Below are 25345 nucleotides of genomic sequence, written 5' to 3' on the forward strand. Positions count from 1 at the left end.
AAACACACACACACACACACACACACACACACACACACACACACACACACACACACACACACACAATCATACAAACACAAGAAAAAGAGAGAACAGAGTGACTCATCTGATGTGTGAGGGCATTGACACAGCAATAACAGTACAAGTAGAGTGATGGAGAAATATATCATGGTTGAAGATGAAAAAACTGTTTACTGAAGTGTGATTTACAAAGGCCATTTCAATCTGGGTCAAGCAATGTAAAACAGTCCTTTAAGTTTAATTTGCAACACTTAAGTCAGCATGCAACTCGTTTGATACCATCTGGAGCCGCAGAATGAGGAGGATGAAATGAACATGAGCAGACTGCTTCCCACACTATATATACAGCAGGTATGAGACAACTTTACAGGTGTTTCTTTCTTTAATGACTACTTGACCCAAATCAAGTCAAGCCAGCCTAACAGTAAGGGTTGAAGATTGAAGCAAAAAATATATAATAATTCATAGCGCTCTATAGCACGCTGATGGGAGTGCGGTAGTGAGTAGGAGGTTCCGCAATTGCTCTCACCAGTCGGTCTTGTGTGTGAAAGGAAGTAGATTTAACGCAACACTGAAAATGAGCTGCAGAGGTCACAGCAAAAGTTAAAGCTACACAACGATTAATACGTAATTTGGCTAAATGACAAAAAAGGGATTGTCCTATCAATTTGTCTCTTTGCGGTATTTGCCCAAATTAAAATTAGACTTTTTACACACAGGAAGTGACAAGTCAAAACTGTCTCCTCTGCTGGACTCGGTGTTAGATCTATTGTATCTCATTTCTCTTATTCCCTTTAGTGTAATGTGATCACCAACTGGCTGCATTAGTAAACAAAAGTGTGCTCAGTAATGTAATATCCAGTGAGTGTACATTTATTTTTTAGTCACCTCTTTGCCATTTGGACATCAATTCAACCTAGATCGACTTTACACTTAACTGAGCACAGCAAGCAAACTTTGCTTAATATATTGGTTTATAATCACCACCACATCACTCAGCCTAAAGATACGGCAAGAAATAACACATTTCAAGTGCTCTTAATGTAATAAAAACACAGCATAATCACCCCCAGTCTACTGCATATCAAGGACAAAGCTTAAAATGGCCTCAGGCTCACTTCCTCTTCTGGGTTTGAGGACATTTAGAGGAGGACTTCACTTCTGTATGAGGGAGTGTCATAGGAAATGTCTGTAATCTGTTTAGTTTTCATTAAGCCTGTCGGTACCCTGCACCATGCAAGTAGCCTGGGATAATGTCACGGAGGAAATAAACAACATACACTAATGCATATGAAATATGATGCAAGAGGTTTTAGGTAATGTAAATTAGAACTGTGTCTGTGATTAGGTTTAGATATGAGATGTGATAAAACTTCAACAGATTTCATTTGGTGCTGTGTTAATTACAATGCTGATACAAAATGCTTGCACTACATACTATAGATAAGCTTTGAAGATGATTCCTGATAAACCCACCCTCTGCCCTCCCCTTCCTCTATCCTTTGTAGTTTTTCTTTTTATGCATGCTCCTTTCTCTCGCTGCTTCATTCTATGTTGATGAAAAAGAAAACAATAAATGTGCTTTTTCCTGCTGCCTCATGTATATAATTGAAAAATATAAATGTTTGGCTACATTTAGCCCTTTACCTCACCACAACTCCCAGTGCATGAGCAGTGTGCTGCTAGTGTGGTCTATCTATTACAAAGTTGAGTCAGTGTTTGGCATAGTAAAACAACTCATAAACTGTCAATGTAAGTGCATGCTTAGTTAGATTCCCGTCTAGGGATTTATTCCACTAATTTTCATTCTTGCTGTTTATTATTCATCTAGCAGTAAGACAGTACAACCTGAAGGGAGGACATATAATGAAGACTGTCCTTGAGGAGGATCTCAGTGTGATTCTAGGTGGAAAAAAACACTGACTGGGCCTTGTAAAGCAGCAACAGCTGCCCCTTAAAAAGGACAAAATAATTACCAAACATCTCTATATGTACTGCGTGAGCAGAGAAGAGGAAGGTTTCAACTTCAGTCCCATCTGACAGTGTGAATATGTCAGCAGGCATCCTGCTAAAAAGTTGATAGCGTTAGCCAAAAAAAGATGTGGCAGATTAGTTTAAGTTCATTATGTGCTGCTCAAATTAAATTTGTTTCCTTAACCAAGGTTAACAGACTGCTGTATTAGTCTCTCTCTCTCCCTCTCTCTCTTTCTCTGTCTCTGTCTTCTCTGTCACTCTCTTCCTTTGTACATTTCTTATCTCAATAACTCACAAGGAAATGATAAGACAAGAAGAAAGGTGCAGTGTGTGTATGTGTGTTCCCTACCTGAAATAGCCTGGTGAAGATGTCAAACTCAAAGACAGAGATGTAGTCGTTGCAGGTGAGGTCTATGGTGGACTTCAGGGCCATGGCCTCCAGTCCGGAGCTGATGGGATGAAACTCATGAAGAGACTGACGGAACACCTTCCAAGGCACTATGGTCCTGTAAAACAGCAAACTGAAATAAAACAAACATCAAGACACCATAAATAATAAGTGTAGACTACCTGCATTCTGCCTTGTGGCGTTCCCAAGGTGCATAAAGGTGTGGTGACAGTCTTGATTTTAACTTAGTCTTACTTGGGGTGTTACATGATTGTTGTGTGCATCATGAGCACTTAAGTTAGTACACAGTAGCTCTTCTAAATACAGATATGAACCACATTTCCCGTCAGGACGTTGAATTCTAGTGATTCATACGTGATAAAGAGGAAATGCTATTTTCTGAACAGACTGTTTGTTGAGGGTTAATGGTCATGAAAGTTAAGGTGATGTGATGTTTTGATAAAAGAGCTGGCAGATTAATTTAAATGCACTCAGACCAACATTTGAAAAATACAGAACTAGGCTTTCCCATATGGTGGTCACATTCTTTGTTCAGTTCCTGCTATAGAGGTAAGATACATAAACCACACAGTTATCTGATGAATAGGGAAATTAATGTATCATTACGTAGTATTGGGAAAACCCAGCATTTAAAATGTCCTTGTAATTCCACATGTCTCGTTTATTTCTGTACTGTTTTCAGTTACAATTTCGACTTAGCTGTGTGCATTTGGGGACTGGTTAACTCAAATGTGTGTGATGATATATTACATGACTTCACACATTTACTTATCAACGACGCCATAAAAGAATGTAGTAGTCATCAGACCTTTTGGATACCCAACATGAGCCTCAGAAAAAATATTTATTGTCTGTAACTACTGTAAAAAAAAAAAAAAAAAAAAAAAAAAGGAGCAAGGAGGCTGAAACTATTTCTCTCAGATGTCACTTATACATTCTCTTAATGTTGTAACTTCTAATTATGTGCTGAATTGAACTCATTTTCTTGGGAACATCCTGTAAGGGACCCCATAGGGCTCCAGGATTCCAGTGTGGAACCACTGGAGAAATATAATATTCTATTGTGTAAAGTAATATATAATTGGACTCACTTGTCCCCGAAGGCGCGCCTCCAGAACTCTGCGGCATCTGCCTTTGTGATGCGGAAGTTGTCACCCTGAAACAGACCATTGGGGAAGATGGCCTTCAGCTCAGCCAGCATGTGGCTGAAGATCAACGACAGTTTGGTGAGGTTCCGTCTGTGGAAGTCAAGAGTAGAGTGTGTGAGATTACACGTCTTTATCATTGCAATGTGGTTACAGCGTCATCATTTGAACTGTAATATTGAATAGACTTAATGTATTATTGATGGAATGTATCAATCCTAATCCTGGTGAGTTCTGATAACAATGATTAGTTTACAAGATAATAAGGGAATTTACACACACACATATATATTATATATATATATATATGCACACACACACACACATTTCAATATTCAAATGTAAATCAAACATGCAACTTTCTCAGGCAACTATAAATAGTAACCTGTTTAGCATTCTTGTTGGTTTTGCCATCTGTGGCAATGCAAAACAAAATCCAATGACTGTCAATGACAGAAAAAAAAGGAACTTCCTATTAATTCTTGCATGCAAGTATTACATGTTTAATACATTTATATATTATTTTACTTTAACATTTTCTTTCCAAACCATATCTGATCTAAATAGTGCAGAGGCAACATTGAAATCCCTTGTTAGTTCACTGGCTGATAAACACACCCCTAGTAACAGTGGTGGGTGATGAAAATACATGACGCAAAATGTGCAGAAGGAACACATCAGCGAATAGAAAAGACGACTCTACTGAAACATGGAGCCCTCTCTCCTTGTGCATGTTTTCTGATTACATCCATTTTCTCCCATTTACTTATTAGTTTTCTTTCTTAATTAATCCAGTAGGAATTTAGTCCTCACACCAGTGCCATTTCAAATCTAACAATTCTCTGGAATATATCACTACTCATGTTCCACTGGTAGCTTGGGAAGATGATCAGACTGTGTCTTTGTCAACTACTTGCCACAAGTTTATTTTACCTCTATCGAGCTGATCAACATGACAAAGGAATACCAGTGTCCAGCTGTTGACTACCCTGTAGTCAGAACAGTTTGACCAAAGCTTAACTGTTGGCAGTCACTGGACATAAACATACCATATCAGAAAAAGGCAGATGAAACTGTTATCACCATAAAGTTAGATTTCTTGTGGTATATGATCATTTACTTAAAATAAGATAAAACAAAAGCAGTTGAGAACAATGCATGTAGGTCTGTGGCCACAACTGTCGGATAGATTGATGTGTTAAAGGTTGTAGATGTGATTGATGTTATGGAAGGTACTAGTTTCGCCCTGGTGTAGCACATTTTCAACGTGCAAGTGATTCAGTTTCATACTGGTCCGAGATAAAAAACCCCCAATGTGACAAGCAAGTAACATTAAATTTGTTTTCACTTATAAAGTTACTGTGGGAAACTCAAGTGATTCTTAAATTTAGTTCAGACACACACATGAGGAGGCAACGTGAATGCTTAGCCTTACCTCTCAAAAAACACGAGATTTGAGGGTAGACTGTAAACTTCCATAAGAATAACAGGTTACAGTTTGTAAAATATGCAGTAAGACGGATGGTAGTTAACAGAGGAGGGTTGAGGGTGGAAATAAAGACGTTTTACTCAAGGCCTGGTTTCTGCTTGGTGTTTTCTTCCACTGAAAATTGTCCTTAGCTGCTTCCACAATACAGAAATAGCCACAGGTCCATGGAGACAACATAGCAGTGTTCAAGGACACACACATACACAATCAGAGTGACCGTGATGTAGAGGCTAGTACATTTTAGTATACAGCTTTGGTTCCAGTCGCAAATGGGTGGTCGACAAGTGCAGAGAAGAGGAGAGGGCTAAAGAGTAGGAGAGCCAAATATAAGGAAGATGTGGAGAAGAGTATAATTGTGGAAGACAAAAGTGAGAGGGGATGATACAAAAAAAGGAGACTTCGAAATGAGAGAACGAAGCTGCACAATGTCACCATACCCCTGCACCCCATCACAGCGTTAGAAGTGTTATGCTGAGAAAGCCATGATTTACGAGGCAGCACAGAGCGAGATTGTGCTTGGCTGCTGGGCAGGGTGAATTGAGATGCACGAGAGAGACAGCAATGAAAGCGTGGCTACACTGCAGCTGCCCCACACTACACTACGCACCCTATGAGCGCAGAGAGGGGGGAGTGGAAAGAGTGAATGAGGAAGGACAGTGACTGAAGATAGATGAATAAGATTAGTGTACATTGAGAACCTGCCAAAATAGACCAGTGCTTGTTAGTATGATAGTTAACCTCAGAAGAACAGACACGAATCTGAAAGAGAAAATGCAATGCTCGCAAACTGCGATAAAGCGTTATATTTATACCCTCTCAGCAGTAAATGATCCTCAAACAGTGAACACTCTTATAGCTGGATGTCTAATCTTTCACTGCACTGCCCACTTTAAATCCACAGCAAAGACTTGAAGGCAGATGCATCGACCGTATGTCTTTGATGTCAGGGCTGTCCTCATCAGTGATGCAATGTGGAAAATGAGACCTTCAACTACTCCCCGCATTTCCCTGAAGACCTCAGTCAGCCATAATCATGAACCCTTTCCAGTGTCATTTCAGGAAAAAGCAGGCATGTTTGACACTGCATTTCTGTGTGTTTTTTCTTCAGCAGCTATCATCTCAGCAGGGGGTTCTCCTGTGTTTCTCCTGCTTCCTGGCCCTACTGGCCTACTGAGCCTTAAAGCTGAAGCCTCATCCATTCTTCTGTCAAACTCTCTCTACCCTGTGCTTTTATTTAAGTTACAAGCCCCCCCTCCTGCTCTTTCATCTACAACATAATCATATGAGGACAGTACCCTGTTTCTCTTAAGTTTATGTGTGGAATTAATCTCTTCTCACTCAAAGCCTTCATTTCCACATCTAGGTTAGTTTGCCATTTTATGAATACACTTATCTACTCCCCTCATCTCTGAACATGAAAGATTCATGGAGGGTATTTAAGACTTTAAGCTTATAAAGTCCTCTCTTCAAGCCCATCATTTCATTTCATTTCCAATTCACCCTAAAATGCAAATGATATCTTTGAAGAAGCTCACTTGGGGACACAATTTCTATGTGCACAATATGCACTGAAATAACACGAATTGAAGACGCTAATGCTCGGGTCAATTTTACATGTATTGAAGAGCAACTGATTCAGGTGTGGTTGTTCCAACTCGTCTGATCCGATAACACGTAACGTATTGATAAACTTTACAGTTTATAGATTTTCTAGCCTTTATGGCACTGGTCACGTGATGCTACTCAGCCAATCTGTGTGACTCAAGTCAGATAGGGAGATACACATGGTGAGACGAAAGACGAGACAAGCTTTTAAATTTCTTTTTCCACATGTTGTCAAGTATGAACAGGGATGTTGACCTTTGACCACCAAATTCTAATCAGTTCATCCTTTAGTCCAAGTGAATGTTTGTGCCGCTGTAATGACACACAAAACTGTCTTTACAGCCTTGTTGTGTTTATACTCACACTTTTGTAATCTGTTACTAACTATGATAGAGGAAAGGCTTTTGTAGAATAGGTTAGCTAGCTAAACAAAACCACAAGTTCAAAGTTTGTTGGTGGTCATGTCATATGAAGTCATATGACCGTGGTGTAGTTTGTTTATAAACTAGCAATAGATTTTACTAATGCCGATTGTATTTAGGTTTCAAGAATCATAGAGTGTGACATTTGTGAAGATTATCCTGCTGATAAAAATGTGTAAGTATCATAAACTCTTGTTTGTCACAGAGTTTATTTTCTGCAGTAATCCAAAAACCATTGGAAAAATCCTACTGGTTTTTTGTCAAGGGAACCAGGGTGATGCTAACTTCTGGGTTGGCCTACAATCCCTGAAGCACTCTGTAGAGTTCAACATTCAAAAACTCATCTCAGCTAATCTGCTTTATCAGGATTGAGTGGGTGTCATTTGATCAAATTTACAGTGCTGGCAACATAAGCAAACAACCACCATCACCCATTGATTTATAATATATTTATTGATATTGCTAAATGTTGATGCATGGAAATATGTGACATTACCTTTCGCTTCAGCTCAAGATTTTTTGGGACAGACGACCAAAAAGTTTGATATGCATCTGTCTAGGTTTCCGCTCACACGATGAGTCTAACAGCAAACATAGAATGTGTGAATCCAAGGCAGAGAGAGTGGATGTGAAAGTGAACTCTGGTCTGACTGGCATCAGGCTTGCAGGGTGGTACAGCTGTCTCTGGCACAAGATTTGCCCAGTGAATGACACTTCATTGTGTACTTTTGTTTTTATGGCAGACACAGCATTATCAAAGGCATAATTAGTATTATTTTGAAACTCTAAGTAAGATACAGGTTGAAATCTAATCTCGTATGTGGCAGAACAAGCTGATATCTGTTTTAGCATCTCCCCCTCTCACTCTGTCCTTGTCCCTCTCTACAATACCAGCTCTGTCCTACATGTGTGTGAGTGTGAGTGTGAGTGTGTGTGTGTGTGTGTGTGTGTGTGTGTGTGTGTGTGTGTATACTGAGCAGCAGCCAGTGCTCCAATAGCCTACCCCTACAACTGTTACTGCTATTTAAGATGCTATGCCAACCCTGACAAGTGGGATTCAGATGTACAGAGAATGATTTGGTGACCTAACTCTGGATTGTCATATGTCTATGGTGTTTTCTTTTTCCATCTCTCATCTATCATTCTTAACCACGACCACAGTAAAAAGCCAAACCTTTTTTCTGAACACTAGGTTTTTGTCCACCATCCCCCTCATGCTATAGATTGACCTCTGACCTTGCAGCTGGCTGCTCCCTTCCTGTTTCCTGCTGGCTGTGATAAAGTAGCGCAGCTAGCCAGCCAGCACCGCACTGCGCTGCGTTAATACACCGCAGCTCAGCCAGCAAGGGTCAACCTTACAGAATGAGAGTCTGTCTGGATTGGCGGAGTCACAAGTAGCTGTAATATCATCATGCAGCTGTATTATCTTTTCTGCTGAAGGCTAAAAGGGTCATTCTGATCAGGCATGAACTGAGACCTGCAAAAATGCTACCAAAAGTTGTTGACAACAATTTATAAGATGAATTAAAACTAGATCAGGATCTCGAAGATAACTATACTTGGAGACAAACAAAAAAACAATTCTTTTTCACTACCATTTTGGACCTCTGCAGTTCTATGGATTCCATTTTTATGCAATCAGAGGATTTTTAGGAAATCACTGAATTGATTGCAATAAATTACATAACGTTTGCAAAACTCCTTTGAAGAAATATGTGCACTAATGTAACTATCTGTCATATTTACACCACACAAAATCCAGTCTATCATCATGATATCTTTAAAAACATTAAAGCAGTTTTTCATCACTTTTTTTTCAGTGGATCACTTCCTTCACAAGTTGCATGTGAACAGGCTTCTACTACAGATAACATCCTGAGACTTCCATCAGTTAACACAAGAGTCACTTTTATTGTGCCAATTCAGTCATATGCAAAACACTCAGCACTGTGCCTCTCACAGGCTCTGTTCATGGTAGATAACAGGACAATTATCCCCAAAAATATGGCAAGATAACTTGCAAAAACACAGTATTATACCACAAGGCTAAGACATTTCTGACACTCTCACGTAAATTATTACCATTTTAAGAAAAGAGAAAAGCCATTACAACCCCATCCGGTGAAGCTCAAACCCACCCTTCCTGGAACAAATAATTCATCACATAATCAGCAACTATATAGAGAATCGATCAATCATTCCAATTTTTAAGCATAAATGTCAAAATGTTGCTGCTTTTCTTGGTTTTACATTTTAGTAAATAGAATATCTTTCGCTTTTGGACTGTTGGGAGGACAAAAGATGACATTTTATGGCATGATTTCGGGATCTAGCAATTTGTACTGGCTACTTCTACGTGTTTTCTGGAGAAAAATTTAAAAAAATATATATTTTAAAATAAATGTAGTTGCTTTCTGCAAAACAGTGGATTATGTGTTGAAATTCTGTCTTACCATTTTGCTCAAGTCATCACTTTATAAATGTAACTCTCCGGAACTGGCTTCATTCCAGATCTTCATCAGGAAACAGCCATGGCAACACACACACACTTAAGCAATTATCCAACCACATTTTTACTGCTTCCTGACACAAACTCAAAAATATGATAACCCTAAATAAAAAAGGAACAGACATGCACCTGTGCAAAATCTAAATCAACTTTTTCAAATGTGTATTTTAATTTTTATTTCATTTCCCTCTCAAAACTGTAATCATAATTAGAGAGGCTTAAATTTAAGATTATTGTAACAGAGAAATAAAAGATAGCAAAACAACAGAAAACAGCTTAATCCTCTCAATACAGTTGAATGGCCATATCTTATTGCATATCAAAGCTCATTTATCTCTGTGTGGATAAACAGCAAATACTTGTTGTACCCTGAGGGGCAGAGAAGCTAGTGGGTTGCGTCATGCTAATCACCATAATCTAATACTGTGAGGACTACATGAGTCGGCTGCTCAGTGCACAACATAAATAACCATGACCCTCTGCTATTTGTGTGTCTGTATACATATATATCTGTACATAGAGCCGCAAGCTACAAGTGTAGGAAAATGTAATTGAAGCAGTAACACCCGCAGCCTCTTAAGTGTGAACTGTGTTTTCCATTCCCAGCACTGATAGCCCTTTAGCTGCTAGGCTAACCTTAATAGCTTCCCTTACTTTACTCCCAACTAAATCATAACAAACTAGCTAACCACCAAGACTCCCTGCTGTGACAATGCAGAGGCAAGCAAAACTTTTCCTTAATTAAACTGGGTTTGTACAGAGAGATGAGACACAAAGGCAGTGCACTCAGTTTGATTCACATCTAAAAGTGAATACAGCCATGACCAGCAGTGGTGTGAAATATCACTGTGGTTGTTTTGGTTATGAGAACTACGCTACAATAACTTATTACGAGAATGAGACACTGCAGATAAAATTCAGTTCAGAGTAGGCATAACATCTAAACCTCATTTAAGTCAACCTGAGTTACATTAGGAGATCTCAGGGTGATATTTTGTAAAGTTCAGTTTAGTTGCAGATCAAAAGGATTTGATTCTTACTCATTTCTTTCCCGCAAAAGTGCACAAGTAAACAACAGATACGTGACTCAAACTTAGTTAGCAAAAGTGGGGGTTTCATTTCCATTGGAAAGAAAACACATTAATTATTTCACCTATTGCCACTTTCAATAAGTTGATAAGAGAGAACACAGCCTGTAGGGAAACAAAAGAGTTCTGGTTCAACCCAATCCTAGACCAGCAGTGAAACACATGAAGCAGACCACTCTCTGGGTACGATGTTAAAACCCTTTTTCTACCAGGGAATCAATAAAACAAAACTATCAGTTTAGTGGTAAATATTTCCCATTGCTATACTATGTACGATATACACATGAAGTTGTCCATGTCTAAATGTAGCACCAAGTTTAATCTTTAATATCAAATAACCCAATAGTGTATATTTCTGTTTTAAAAACATATTGGAGTGGGAGTAACTAAACTTAGCTGAGCAGCTACTGATAATGAATGATATTCATGCAAACCTTCTCCTGTAATCAATTTGATCATTGTACACCGGTGTAATGCACCGCTGCATTTCCTCATGACTTCATCCAATACTACAAACAAAGCTTTCCTACAGTGTCATAGCCACAGTGATAAGATGGGTTTTCAGATAGTCAAAGTCAGGATCAGTGCTCTCAGAGATAAACGTTTGTTTCACATGGATGTCAGGTACATTTACAGAAAATAGGAAGTCATATTTTAGGACAGGGCTGTCTTGGTGAACCAAAATAGGAATGGGTGCAAATGACATTTGCAAATACCAGAGGTAGTGTACCGTACAATTACATGTTTTTCTTTGTCCACAAAGGCTTGACTACATCAATCACTGACAACACAGATTCACTTTACTGTAAACAGTCGCAGAATGCATCTCCTGTTGTGATCTTTTTTGTCCAGGTTTGATAACATTAACAAAATGTGGACTATGCAACAAAAAAAATGAACTTTAAAACTGACTAATATGCCCAAAACAAAAATGTACAGACAACCAGATGTTGTGACAAGAAGTAGGAACAGCAGCCAGAAATAATGTAGTTACATAGGACACAACAATGCTAATCACCTGTCCTGACCCAATGAAGAGAGGACCTCATGCAAAGTGTGCACGCTTCACCTCCACTATGCTTCAGATAAAGATGCAAAAACAGTTCTGGCCTTTTCTAAACAAGGAATTAAAATAAAAGTGACGTGTAATACACATAAACTAAAAATATGGATAAATCTTTGATGATAATAATAAACATTTTGGAATTTTTAATTTCATTATTTATTTGTACAAAGTATAAAGTAAAAAAACTCAACGCTCCATTGTTCAACAGTTTTTGTTGTGCACTCAAATCTCTACTTCACTACTTCACAACTTCACTGGCATGCACATTTTATAAAACAGGAACTACTGAAACATTCATAAAACAACTGAATGTTGTCATGAAAAATAAAGAGAAATGGATCAGCACCATTGTTGAGAGAGAGGCTCTTCATGGCACCTGCAACTGAAGCCTGAACAGTAGTTCAGCTGCAGGGAAGGCTGAATGAGTCAAAGCTTGAGGAAGTTGTTTCTACCAACCATTGTAATAATATCACTGAAGCATGTGTGGAATGCATTTCTCTACTGTGCAAAGGACTGGAGTAATATTCTGTCAGTGAAGAAAGGTAGGGATGATGGAAGCAAGTTAAGAAGCAGGGGTAAGCAGTGAAGTGTAGCGCTAAAAGATGTGTGGATTAAACTCTTAATTAACCATACCTAAGGGCTGCAACTAATAAATAATTTCATTATCAGTTAGTCTGCCTTTTGTCTCATTTAATTCACTGATCAGTTAATCATTTGGTTTTAAAAATGTCAGGAGTGAAAAATATCCATCAAAGATAATGATTTTACAATAATATAATACAGAAAACAGCAATAAATTCACATTCACAGCTCAGAAGCAGTAACGCCATGCAAAAATGTTACCATTAATATTAAATTTGCAGAAGTTCAACATTGCATCATGATAAATTTTAAGGCATTAGAATTTTGATCAGAGAACTTATTTGTTTATCTAGCTGTTCTCAGCCAGTTCTAGACTGTTTTATCCTGAACCTAAAATTCAGGATGTGAAAATGTAGACACTACACTGCGCTCAGTGAAGCATGCTTATAGGGCTTTAAAACAAAAGCCAACAGCCATGCCTTTCACAAGAAACAGCTTAGGTGTGTAAAGATATGATATGAGACAAATTAGACCATAAGAGATATACACCCTTACTACAAATACCATTTGCATCATATTATTAGCCTTTGAGTTTATGACTTTCTGCAGTGTGGGCTGTCCCACAGTGCAAATGCATCACCCTGCAGATATATAAGCCCACCACTTCCTGTGACCAGCTGGACCTATCAACGGTGGTCAGGATGCAATGACAGCTTAGCTCAGGAAGATGATCAAACAGACTCACAGAGAGGTCAAAGCCATATCCGGTTAGAACCATGGAGGAGGGGGGTTAAAGGGCTTTTCTCAGGACACATTGATCAACCGTTCTACTGTATTACTCTGCTCAGACACTCTGTGCAATGTTTAACATACAGGTTTTGTATTGGACCATAAGTAAATTCATAAGACAAAGCAGCTGTGTTAAAACCAATAAGAAGCTCAGAAGAACAGGACTAATTTCTCAACACAGAACAATTAACCAAACCTAATTAGCAAACCTTTTCATCAAGAGACCACATTCACAACTCACTAGTCGATTCAGTTAATGCAGAGGTCAAACACAATCTTGCATTGAACAACCATCCATCTCTACTATGTGGCTTATAGAGTAGTAGACAAGTGAGCCAGCCATAACTAAATGCCTGCCAGCATTTAGTGTGTGCCATGTGAAAATGTCTAGAGCTGGACTGATTTTTTTTTCTTCATCATATATGATAAATAGAGTATCTTTGGATTCTGGACGATGGGTTAGACAAAACATCACCTTTGACTCTGGAAAGCTGCAAAACATTTATAGACCACAGAAACAGTAAAAAAAAAAAAAAAAAAAAAAAATTAATTTGGTTGGAGTTATAATAATTATTCAAATCAAGTTACTTAACTGGAAGATTATTTAGTAATGAAAATAATTGTTTGATGTATCCTTTCAAACTCGATCATTTTCATTGGTGATTAAGCTGCTGTTATTTTGTAAAAATGACAGAAAATTGTAAAAAACAAAAAAAAAACACATTATCTTCAAATGACATGTTATGTCTAACTAATAGTTCAAAACCTGAATATATTCGGTTAACAGTGATATGAAACTGACAAAAGCAGAAAATACTCACACTTTTGTGTGAAAATGTTGATCAACTAATCAATGAATCCATTAATTGTTTCAGTTAGAGCTCTGGCCTAACTAAAGTGAACAATTTTACAGGGTAAATTGGTTTAGATTTTAACCTCTTTTTGAGATTACTCACTCTATTCTCAGAATAGGCAATGCTTTGGTGATGAGTAAAAAAAGTGTTGATTAAAACTAACTCATTCCTGTGTGGGTCTTCACCAGCTCTGAGGCCAGAAAGTGTCTCGCCTGTGCTGTGTAAGCCAGAAGAGGAAGTAAGTGAAGCAAACAAGAAGGAAGTGCTGACTGTGTTGTGTTGATTCTGACTGAATATGGGCTGTCAGTGTTAATAATTAAATCTTGCTCACAATAGTCACTTTCATATGCACTCTTCTTCCTCTCGCTCTCTTTAAGTTTGTAAAAACACAGTAAATACATTACACCTTATGCCCACACAACCAGGCTGCTACTAAAGTCAAGACCAAGCTTTTAATTGTTGCTCAACAAAAAAAAAAACCCAGGGTTATATTGCACTACCTCAACTCTACTTCATTTCTCAAGCTAAACAATCTGTGTGATTCATATGGGAGAGGGGGGCTAGATAAATAGAGGCTCTAAATCTCTGGGGAAGACCATGTGGAGAAGTCTGTATGACATCACAATATAGCATATACACCCACGCTGTATTCAGGGCTCTCATGACACACTCGGATCTTTCACTCTGACTTTAAAATAGCCATTTATCTTAATTTAAGTGAATAATTATCAAGTACTGATACTGATTGAAGTCACAGTGATGGAAATAATAAGTGTCAGTAGTCTCACATTTTAATTCAGGCTGAAGTGAAGAACACAGTGAAAGCAGTGTTCTATCAAACTATTCTTTCTGCATTCAGGCAGATTATCTTTATCCTTACAGTTGAACTTTTCCGTCTAAGCCATGTGCTGAGCTCAGCTGCAGCCTAACCACATACTAGTCTCTCTAGTGGCTCAACGTCATTGGTTGATTCTATAGCATTCTTAAGTGGGCCTAATACCCATTGGTTAGTGTCACTGCCACTGCCTTCTCCACACAGACAAAAGCAGTCTTTGTGTGTAATGTCTGGCTACTGTGTGTGTGTGTGTGTGTGTGTGTGTGTGTGTGCATATGTTTCCTCTGCTTTAACCAAGACTTTGTTTCTGCACAGCCTCATGGTGCAATGAAGTGATGATGAAAATGAGTTTCACAGAAAATATGGTTAAAATGGATTTTAAAAAAACTTTATCGTGGTAGATACAGGGGGTGATGAGATATATGCTTCCTTTTCTTTCAGGTTGCCTTAGTGGGGTTTTTCTGTCTGCAAGATTACTGTCATGGTAGCTGAGAAAGAACAGTCACACTGAGGAACTTAGCAACAACACAAGGAGGTATTACTTAAAACTGGCTAGATAAAACTATGAACTAATTTTGTCATTCAGGTTAAACAAAAAGAACTGTAGGCTTTTCAACATTTTTTTGAAAAGACTTGAGATAAATATCCATGTCATGAAATCAGTCTGTAAGAGGACACACATTAACACCAGAAAGTGTTAATCCACAGAGGACTATTTTGTGAGCTAATCTACTGCATGCTGACTCTTGTATTCTCGCAAAGTTGAGGCTCTAGTGCTTTAAAAAACTAGAGGTCAACCATCTTCTTCAATGATTTGCCCCCATAGGTAAACTCCCTGGTCATATTTGGCCGTGATCACTCTTATTTTGGTTGCTCGACCAGCTGATGATGAAATTTCACGTTTCATTAATATTCACAACAACAAGTAAAACCAGCGCAATTTATACTTTCCATACTGTGTCATGCTGACTGGGGCTATTAAGAAACAAAAACCCCCCTGCCACAAACCCACAAACAAATACATGTACGCATGCACAGTGATGTCACCATCTACCAGTCCTAGGCCGTTTGCTTGTGTGTGTGTAACAGCTGGCCAATTCACTTGAGAGGAGTGGCATATAATGATGAGTTAAACCCACCTACCTCTCCTAATGGAAAGTCTTTTACTAACTTCTTTGCCAAAGGCAGCAGAAATGAACATAAGTACCAAAATTGAGTTAAAGAAAGTGAAAGTTTCCAAATGCCCATGGTGAAGTGAATGTAATAAGCCAAGCTAAACAGTTACTTGTTAATTCTGTTAGGCTATGCATTAACACAGCTGTGCAGCCTATTCCGTACACTGTCCTAATACCTACATATTTCACATTAATTACTCAGGCTGGATGTGTAATTAAACAATTAGTTTCACACACATTTAGAACGACTGTGTACAGGATAACTGACATCTGTTGGGAATAATCCCAAAACCTGTGTAAAGATTGATTGAGAGGTTTTTTTTAGAAATCAAATATTTATTATATGTATAATTTATATACATAAATATATAAATTTACAATAATATAAATTTTAAGCATAGCCCTGTTATGTCAGCATTCCATTAACACCCAAATGACTCCAAACTGGTCTCATTCGTTTGTACATAACTTGTGCACATTTGTGCAGGCAAAACAAAACCTGTGCTTCATTATTTCTTAAATCACTGCAATTTATTTAGCTGACGTGTAATGCTCATAACTTGAGAATCAATGAAGCAGAAAGGTTTGTTTTGCTTGCACAAGCGATGGCCAAACAAATGAGTCACCACTTTGGAGTCACTTGGACGTTAATTGGGTGCTGACGCCTACGCTTAAAACTTTAATCATAAGGGGGTGCCAACTTCAAGAAGTAGAAATTTAGAGTAAACTGGTTCAATTTAGTCTTGTACACTTATCCTGCTAGTCAAAGTATACTTGAATTTTCAGATGAGTCTGTAAGACTGGCCCATTATAATATATCATTTCAGCAACATCATTGCAATTTGAACATGCACAATAGTCATATCACTGGATGTGCAGTGTCAAGTAGGACAAATGAACTCAAACATGTCAATGTCAATGCAGGCCTAATCTATACCTATAAATATATATATATATATATATATATAGGTATATATGTATATTCCAAAGACCACATGGTAGCTCAAATAACTAAGCTGAGTAAACTGCTTTTGATCAGGTTTGTTAAGGATGTCACTGAAAAAAATATATACATTAAATGAAGAAAAAAAATTAAGTAATTACACTTGTCACATGAATGAACCCAATTTTAGGTTCTTATTTTGTTATAAACTTCTACCCTCAGGCAATAGTTTCTGTCCACCCATTTCCACATCCGCTCAGTGTCATTTTCCAACAAACCAATCTAAAAGCTCCTGCAGAGCAGCAACTAGCAGCAGCCAGACATAAAGTGTGGACCGTCTGGACAACACAAAGGGTTTTTAAAAATCATTTGCACGTCATCTTGTTCAGTGCCAGCAAGAGAAACAACTGATCCAGGGGCAATTCTGGAGAAAGCCCTTACTGGGATGGTATTTAATACTGGCTCACATCTTGTATGAAACACTCCCAAGCTACAGAAACATAATGAAGGCTGTCACACTATTTCATTAAATGCTGTTCATGATTCCTGTTTCAACTATGATTGAAAGCATTTGCTCAAAGCATACGGTGAAATAAAGGGCATCTGTAGGGATATAGACAAGGAAATAAGAACAGCTCCATCCAGCAGCTAGTCTAGACCTCATTAACATTAACACAACAGTAACTTAAAAAGCTCCATTTTGTCTTGGGGTCTTCTGTGGTATCTTTTGTCTTCAAAAATATGCCCTTTCTTATTTGCTGTTTTTTTTAAACAAGGGAAACAAGAGGAACATCTTATACGCTTACACAAGTCTCTCCACACATTAAAACAGAAAGCTACTTATTTTTAATACAGACTGTACACTTGTGGCTGTTTTCAGTGGGACAGATAAAGATTACTAAACGCAAGAGGAAAGAAAGACAGAAAAGGAGGAAATGTGCGATTTCAAGAAAGAAAGCACAACAGTAAGACAGCTAAGAAAAGAGAAAATGTTCAAGTAGATGGTAAAGATAGTAAGGCACAAAAACAAAGTGACATGCAGTCAGGCAGCTGTAGATTAAGCGCCATTCTGACCACATAGGCTCACATGCTCAAACCACAACACCTCTCTCCTCTTGTTTTCATACATCTTGAGCTACAACCACCCTGGGGGTTAGGAATGAGTGCAGTTGTTCACTCTCTGCCTGTGCAGTCATAGTTATTAAGAATGAACTGCTGTATTTTGAAGATTTCACACCTCCAATTCACCTGTATGAGACCATTTCATTAAGGGAAATCAACTCAACGGCTCAGGAAGAGTACAGGGAAACCAAATTGCGCAATTCTTCACATCAGTCACATGTAGAATCATATCTACTCAATTGACATTAACATGACTCCACAGTTCATGCCACAGTTTTTATCCACTTGACTCACCTGGGTTGTGAGTTCTCTTCATACATGCGTTCTTTGCCCTCCTTGAACAAGCTGATGGTCTGCTTGGTCTTCTTGGTTAGGTTCTCCATGAAAACCCGGAAGTACTCGTTGTCCCCCAAAGTTTCCATTTTGCCTTCGTAGCGAGACAAGATGGTGCGCAGGTGCTGGTAGGTGTCTGGCAGCAGATCCAGGATGTAAGGGGGGCTGTTCTTCAGAGCCAATTTGGGGTTTTGGCATAGGCGCACCACCTGCAGAAAGGGAAGATGTGAGTGAGGAGACAAGATACAGTTACAGACAAGAGGTGGGTGCACGAGGGAAGGCAGATGAGAGAAAAGCAAGACAGATGTGTAAGAAAGAAAGTGGTGAGAGAAGGGTTAAAGGAAAGCGACAGAGAAAAAAAATCTGAGAATTGTCTTAAGTGTCACTATGCGTTTTCATTCTGTACGCTAGTAAGACAGAGCTTTGCATGATATAGCTCTTTTCCGTATTAAACCACTTATCGTCAGTGCAGAATATTGTCTGTGAGCCCTGATAGGACACATGCAAAATGGAAAATGCCAACAAAGTTTAAGACTGAAAGAAAGTACATGTAGGGCCTTAAAAGCTCTGTCAAGCTCGGAGCTTTCAGAGTGTGGCAAGTCTACACATTATGTAATGGAGTATCACTGACTCAATCCCTCATAGCATCTTGCTTTATTCCACTATTGTCATACTACTTCCTTTACCTAAAGATGGACGTGAAAGAGGACATTGGCATACCGACATTCATCCCAGCGGGGATGAATGTCGGTATGCTTCACAATGTGAACAGCATTGTGAAGCAAATAATCTCCATTTCTTATTAATTTAGCACACAGACATCTTTTTGTAGATGTGCACAGGAATGCTTGCAACTTATTATGCGACTAACTTGTCAATAACCATGGTTCACCACAGTCCAATTCGCCACTTCTTTCGCATGTTTAGAGAAGCTGTTGATATGTTTACACTTCCCCATTTCAGTCTGCACATCTGAGATCACTTCTGCCTCAATTCTGTTTACTCAACATTTGAATATGATCACTTTGTACGTTTGAGCAGCTGAAGCACTGGCGGTGATAATGATGGGTGTATGAGCTTCAACTACAGAGACATACCGCAAAATAAACTAAAGACGAAAAGAGACTAAAAAACTACCAGGCAAAAAGCTTAACTAACATCAATTATTGACTCAACAGAAGGAGACTATTGTAATGGGTGGGCAAGGGGATAATCTTCTATTAGATAGCTTTATAAAACATGTAAATTTGGACCACCCCTGTTGATGGTCAGTCCATGCGGAAATCAACTACATGCTCGAGTCAGACTGTATGAATGCATGCTTCATCCTCTGTAATGTTCAACCTTTCCTCACCCATCTCACTGTACTGCTGCACTGCGTCTGAGTCACTTCGTTGACCATTACAAAAGACACTGGCGGGGAGCCTAGAACACTCTGTCATTAAGCTCTGTATGGACATGGTTGCTGTCATATTTACCACTGGATTCAAGTCTAACTTGTCTGATCATAGCAGCAAAGACCCACACTTCCATTCAAAAATTTGGGGTCTCATGATACCTCATGTCCTACTTTGAACCAGTGCTGATATGGAGCTGGGCTGTCAGCCTCAATAGTGACCAAACAATTGCATGTCAACAACAGGACATGGCTCATTCTTTTGTAGACCAGGCCAAATTATTGTCTACTAATCATGTCTGAGTGTTAGAAAGAAATATGGCAGGAATAGCATTACAAGAATGTCGGTTTGAATTTCCTTGCCTATTCTTTTTTGGAAGCCATCGGTTTGTCATTACAGGAAAATAAGACTTCAGTTCTACTAAATTTCTTGACCATTCATGGATTTATGTCCAATTAGAGATTAATCAATCAGCACGTGGATGGAAAAATAATAAAAAATTCTGATGATACATTGTCATTTTTGAAGGAAAAAAAACATTCATTAGGTACAGCTTCTCATTTGTTTGGATTTTTACTGATCTTCTTTGTTTTATGTGATAGTATTTTTTTTATTCTGACAAAATAAGCTATTTGATGTCATTGCCTAAACCCTTCGGAAATTGTGTTTGGCATTTTTAACTAGTATTTGACATCATATAAATCAAAATATTAACCAATTAATCTAAAAAAAAAAAATGAACGGCAGATGAGCCGGTAATGAAAATAATCAATCGTTGTACGCGTATATCTAATTTTTGGTCATTAATCTCATACACAGTATTCCCTTCCAATTCATATCTAAGGTATCTGACATTAAAAGATACTTGACATAAGGAAACCACACTAAATATAGAGTGAGAGCACAACATATTAGGAATATTTGATCCCAGTTAGTAAATGGGCCACTGTGCTCAGACCAGTCGGTTCATCATCACTGTATCAAATGCCTCTCAAAAAGAATGAGGTCACACTTGACTGGTAGGATATTTTAAGCAGTATTGCTTTCACAACATGCATGTTGTTTTTAGCATGTTGGGCTTCATTGGTTTGTGAAAATTAAAGGTCAGCTTCCAACCGACACTGAGGGTAAATTGATCAGAAATGACATTTAGTCTTTATCAAATATTCTTTTCATTTACAGATAAAATTTCTAAATCCATCATTTTGAACAGACATTAAGGATAAAGTATTGCTGGGTTTGATTCTATAAACACTAATATGGATGTTTTAAGCACCAGGAAATGCCACTAGAAAACAGTCTTTATTAATATTAATCATAGGGATTATCCATATTGCATTCAGCATTAGACTGACTAGATAAAATTTTTAATTTTGTCTGATTTAATCTATTTTAATCTAAATAACCAAATCTAAAATGCAACCACATGAGAAAGAAGAGCTTAAAGATGCCTTGGAAGAACTTCTACTGAATTGTGTGCGGGCCACTAAAAGAATAGTACCCTTTGTACCCTTTGCGTATTTTGGATAATTTGCTTGTGGTAGATATCTGGATAAGAGACGATTTTTCTTTTGAATACATTGGTAACTGCACTGAAAACTAATGCCCACAGTATCATTAACAAACACTGTGCCTTCATTCCTTACGCTTCTTCGGGCATCCAAGTGCAGAAGGTTTACACTGGTTATGTCTGAGAGCATCTACCTCGCTAACACTTGTACCCAAACTTCAGCCAAGCACATGTACATGCATGCAAGGTCACAACAACTGAGCACTCGTGTACAGTGTATATCAAGGCTACTGCCTTGAAGTAATATGTTGAGTGCCTCCAAGCAAAACTACATTCCACTCATCTTTTTCTCTCTTCTCTCAGTCTCTCCTGGCTGATTCTGCACCTGGCACGAACCTGGTGGTTTTTCCACATCAAGTTCAAATTGTTTAAAGGTTAACCAGCTTGAAGAAAATTTGGCCCTGGTTGAATATGGTTAGACTTTAGCTGTAAACAGGCAATTTTGTGCTTCCTTGTTTCTGTAGAGCTCAGAGACAGATCCTAGAAAACATATTCTGCCATCTGTCTAGCAAATCGACAAACAACTATTTGTTCAATCCCCTGAAAGTTTTCACTTTCACAATATGGATAAGTCTGATGATAAACTATTTTATGCAACTGAATTATCTATTTATCTTCCATAAAGTTCATAACTGCATGATACCACTTCAACAGTACCACTGCAGTTCTGTTTGGTGATGTTTCTGTCAAAAAAGTCAATAGATAAAAGCCATGTTTTTGACACAGCAATGACTGATGTCTTACTACACTTGTTTAGGCACAAAATACATAAAAAGGCAAAAAAAAAAAAAAAAAAAAAAAAAAAAAAAATCAAAAAATCAGTGCGGCTACACAAAAGGGCAGGATGTCATTTTTGTCTACCCGACACTGTAACCAGTCAAAGTAACTGTAACGCAATTCAAAATGAAAGAGAAACAATGAAATCTATACACCCCCATATCGACATGAACATGACACGACATTAAGACGGGAGATCTTGGTGATTTTTGAGAAAAACGTCACCAATGTGGGTATGATGATGAACAGGTAGAGGTATAGCTGGTTTCACCGAGCTATCATGGTCAGACAAGCCTAGAAATGTGTGTCATTGAGCTGTACTAGAGCTCCAAACTGATATCATGATATCCACATCATCTTTGAACAGGAGATGAACTGAAATTCACTGGTGGTAATCTGCCATAGTGTCTGGTTAAATATGCAAACTAATCATTGCCACTATTTCCTAGTTTGGCTGATGGTGACGATTTTCCACATACAACTTCAGGTTTTTGATTACAGAGTAGCTAATTGACCTCAGGCATTTAGTAACCCAACAACAGAGACAGTAATGCAACACCTAATGGTTAAACTTTTAATGCTATAAAGTTTCATTTCAGTTTAAACTTCATTCAGGTTGCCAAAACCACACCTTTGGTCAGGGCATCACAAATTTAGTGATTAAGTCAAATGCTTAAACACAAGGATTCAACAATAAGTTTTGTTATGCCGAGCACTTCAAGAATTGGCAAGGTAGGTAACTCTGAAGAGAGAAATTAACCTCATGCTTCTGAAATTTTTTTTATTTTACTTAATGCTGGGCTGTGAGGTCCTTAAGACAGCGCTGAACAATATTTCCACTGCTATTTTAAACAATCTGCTGGTGTAAAAATACTTTTGGTCTTATAGCCCTCAAAAAGGTAAGACACTCTTTTTTTGCCTCGCTGTTGCTGCCCCTCCACTGTTTGACTGGGTCAGATGAATGTGGTAAATTATTCTCATACTGTAAAGTGCAAAAACTAACCTGACTGTGCAAGTGGTCTAAATGGCAAAAGGTTATCTGTACAGTCATCTTGACTGGATTGCCCTTCAGGGTGTACAGACAGACACAAACTCTCTGAAGAGTGTGGAACATTCACTTGTAACAAAAAAAAAAAGTGTTTGGTACAGCACCTCCTAAAATGTGGACAACCGTCCAGCTGGACAATCTACCACAGATGCTAATGGAGCAAAATAAACTGGAATGTGGTTTCTTAATAATAGCTTTGTAAAAGAACTTAACATCAGAGCTCTACGCTAAGGCCTCAAAGAGGAAGAGGAGACACAAAAGAGTGTCTTGTCTTCCTATTCACACTAATATTGCTGTGTGAATCTCACAGGAAACGGGGGTCAAAAAGCTAGGTTTTTTTTCTGAGAAGTGAAGCTGTGAAATGAGTCTTCCATGCGAAAGAGAATAATTGGCCTAGTTAAATGGGCGCGTTTCCTTTATTTTTTCCTCAATGCTTTGTTAGTTTCCAAGAGCTGACAGACAGTTGACTGTAGACATTTCAGCAACAATGTACAGGAGAGACTGTTACTGTGCTAGCAGCCCCTGTAATTTCAGGACATTGCCATAAATTCGCTTAATTCACGTCTCTGCTTTCTTTGTTAATGGTTACGATAGTATTTAACGTGGTCCAACAAGTTGGATGTAAGGCGATATGACAACTATTTAGCAGAGAGTGGCACAGCACTAGCAAACATATGTGTTGTAGAAAGCCTTTCTCTCCGTGGGCTAACGTTAATGTTACGCTGTCATAAAAGTCTCTGTCTCTAAAGTGGTGCGAGGTAGAGTGAGACTTAAGGTACAACATAATATAGTTCAGGTTGGGAAATTAGCTAACGTTGGCTAACTAACTCTTCGTCTCAGCTGACTAGCTAACTTAACGTTAGCAACGCCAGACCTGCAGCAACCGAAGATTAGCTAGCTTATCGCTAGTTAGCTGCGGTTAGCTAGCAGTCGCCCTAGGCACCCAATGCTGTGGCTAACGTTAACGGCGATCACCACAAACCTTGTCCATCAGTTTCCAGCATTTCTCCACCGTCTTTTTGTCCACGGCCCCGGGCTGGTGATGGGAGTGGAGGTGGTGGTGGTGTGGCTGAAAGGCATCCTTCATCATTCCGATGAGCCCCCCGCCTTTCTTCAAGTTCCCTGCCATGTTCGGGCTCGGCTAGGGTCGGCCAGAGCGGCAGACGGGCGATGCAGGGCAGGGGTGAGGGGGACCGAACCGCCGCCTGGAATTAGCTGGACCGGGCGATGGTGATCCGGCACCCCCCAGCGAGGACAGCGCCCGAGTAGCGAATCCGAGCCAGGGTTCGACGGGGGGTAGACGTAAGGAGGGATGACTATCGGATAAATGCTCCCATCAGTAAACCTACCATCAGTTTGCCAGATAAATGTCCCGATTGTGGTTAAAACAAGCCCCTCAGTCACTCACACCCTGTGCAAGTCGCTCTGTGCTGCAGCTAGCTGCGCTGCTCTGTCTCTCTCTGCAGGGACCCACGCAGGCTAATTAGCAGAGCACCAGACCTGTCTCCACTCGCCCTCAGCTGGAGGACAATGGCACAGTTTCTCTGCCCAGAAGCTTTGTAGACCGGAGTGCGTCCTCTCCTCTCGACAAACCCCAATGTCGTTCCCCTTTTTTTGTCAGCGGCAGCTCTTCTCGCCTGTGCTGTGTCTTGACGGGAAGTTCAGTGGCTGTGTGACAGTGTCAGCCCTCCTCTGCGGGCTGAGGCTGACGACAGAGAGCACTCACCGATGACTGAGAGGAAGTTGCGCTTAAAACTGCGAAAGCCTCTCGGACACACACTTACGAGAACAAGGGAGAATAAATAATTGTGGGAATTAAACATTGCCTTGTATTTTTCTGTTTCCCCCCGTGACGTGTATGTGCGGCCCTTTCCTTTCCTGTACGGCCCCTTCCGTTCGCTACCCCCTCTCTCCCCCCCTCAAAACCCAAATTCCACGCCTTCCTTGTGCGCGTTCATGATCCATGAATGTACTCGGGTGCGCGCCTCTGCCTGTGCAGCATTCATAAAACGTTCAAGAGATACTGAATGCAGCCCTGAATTCTCCCAGTGCGGGCCATGGTCACCCCTGACAACAAGGGACGCTTTGACATGTCTCTCTCAAAGTAAGGATCCAATTTCATGGCCCGTGTGCATGAGTTAAAAAGGCAGAGGTGCCCCAGTCATGTTGTGATTGGCCGTTATCTAAGTCAA

General features: G+C 39.2%; 1 protein-coding gene across 2 annotated transcripts in view; it reads right to left on the reverse strand.

Moving 5' to 3' along the window:
* cbl (Cbl proto-oncogene) overlaps positions 1-25039 on the reverse strand; it is a 38506-nt gene extending 13467 nt beyond the window's left edge. The window contains exons 1-4 of one of the 2 annotated variants that reach the window (XM_023402952.2): positions 24136-25039; positions 18323-18570; positions 3496-3642; positions 2345-2501 (exon numbers count right to left, since the gene is read on the reverse strand). In XM_023402952.2, the coding sequence (XP_023258720.1) occupies positions 2345-2501; positions 3496-3642; positions 18323-18570; positions 24136-24282 (699 nt within the window). In that variant the 5' untranslated portion in view covers positions 24283-25039. Of the gene's footprint in view, positions 1-2344; positions 2517-3495; positions 3643-18322; positions 18571-24135 lie in introns of both variants that reach the window. The other variant, XM_087173102.1, reaches the window with a different exon arrangement.
* Between the last annotated feature and the right edge of the window lie 306 nt (positions 25040-25345).

The sequence above is a fragment of the Seriola lalandi genome, unplaced genomic scaffold, assembly GCF_002814215.2.
Source record: "Seriola lalandi dorsalis isolate HSWRI2012SDOR001 ecotype SW California unplaced genomic scaffold, Sedor1 jcf7180002054044, whole genome shotgun sequence".
Taxonomy (NCBI): domain Eukaryota; kingdom Metazoa; phylum Chordata; class Actinopteri; order Carangiformes; family Carangidae; genus Seriola; species Seriola lalandi.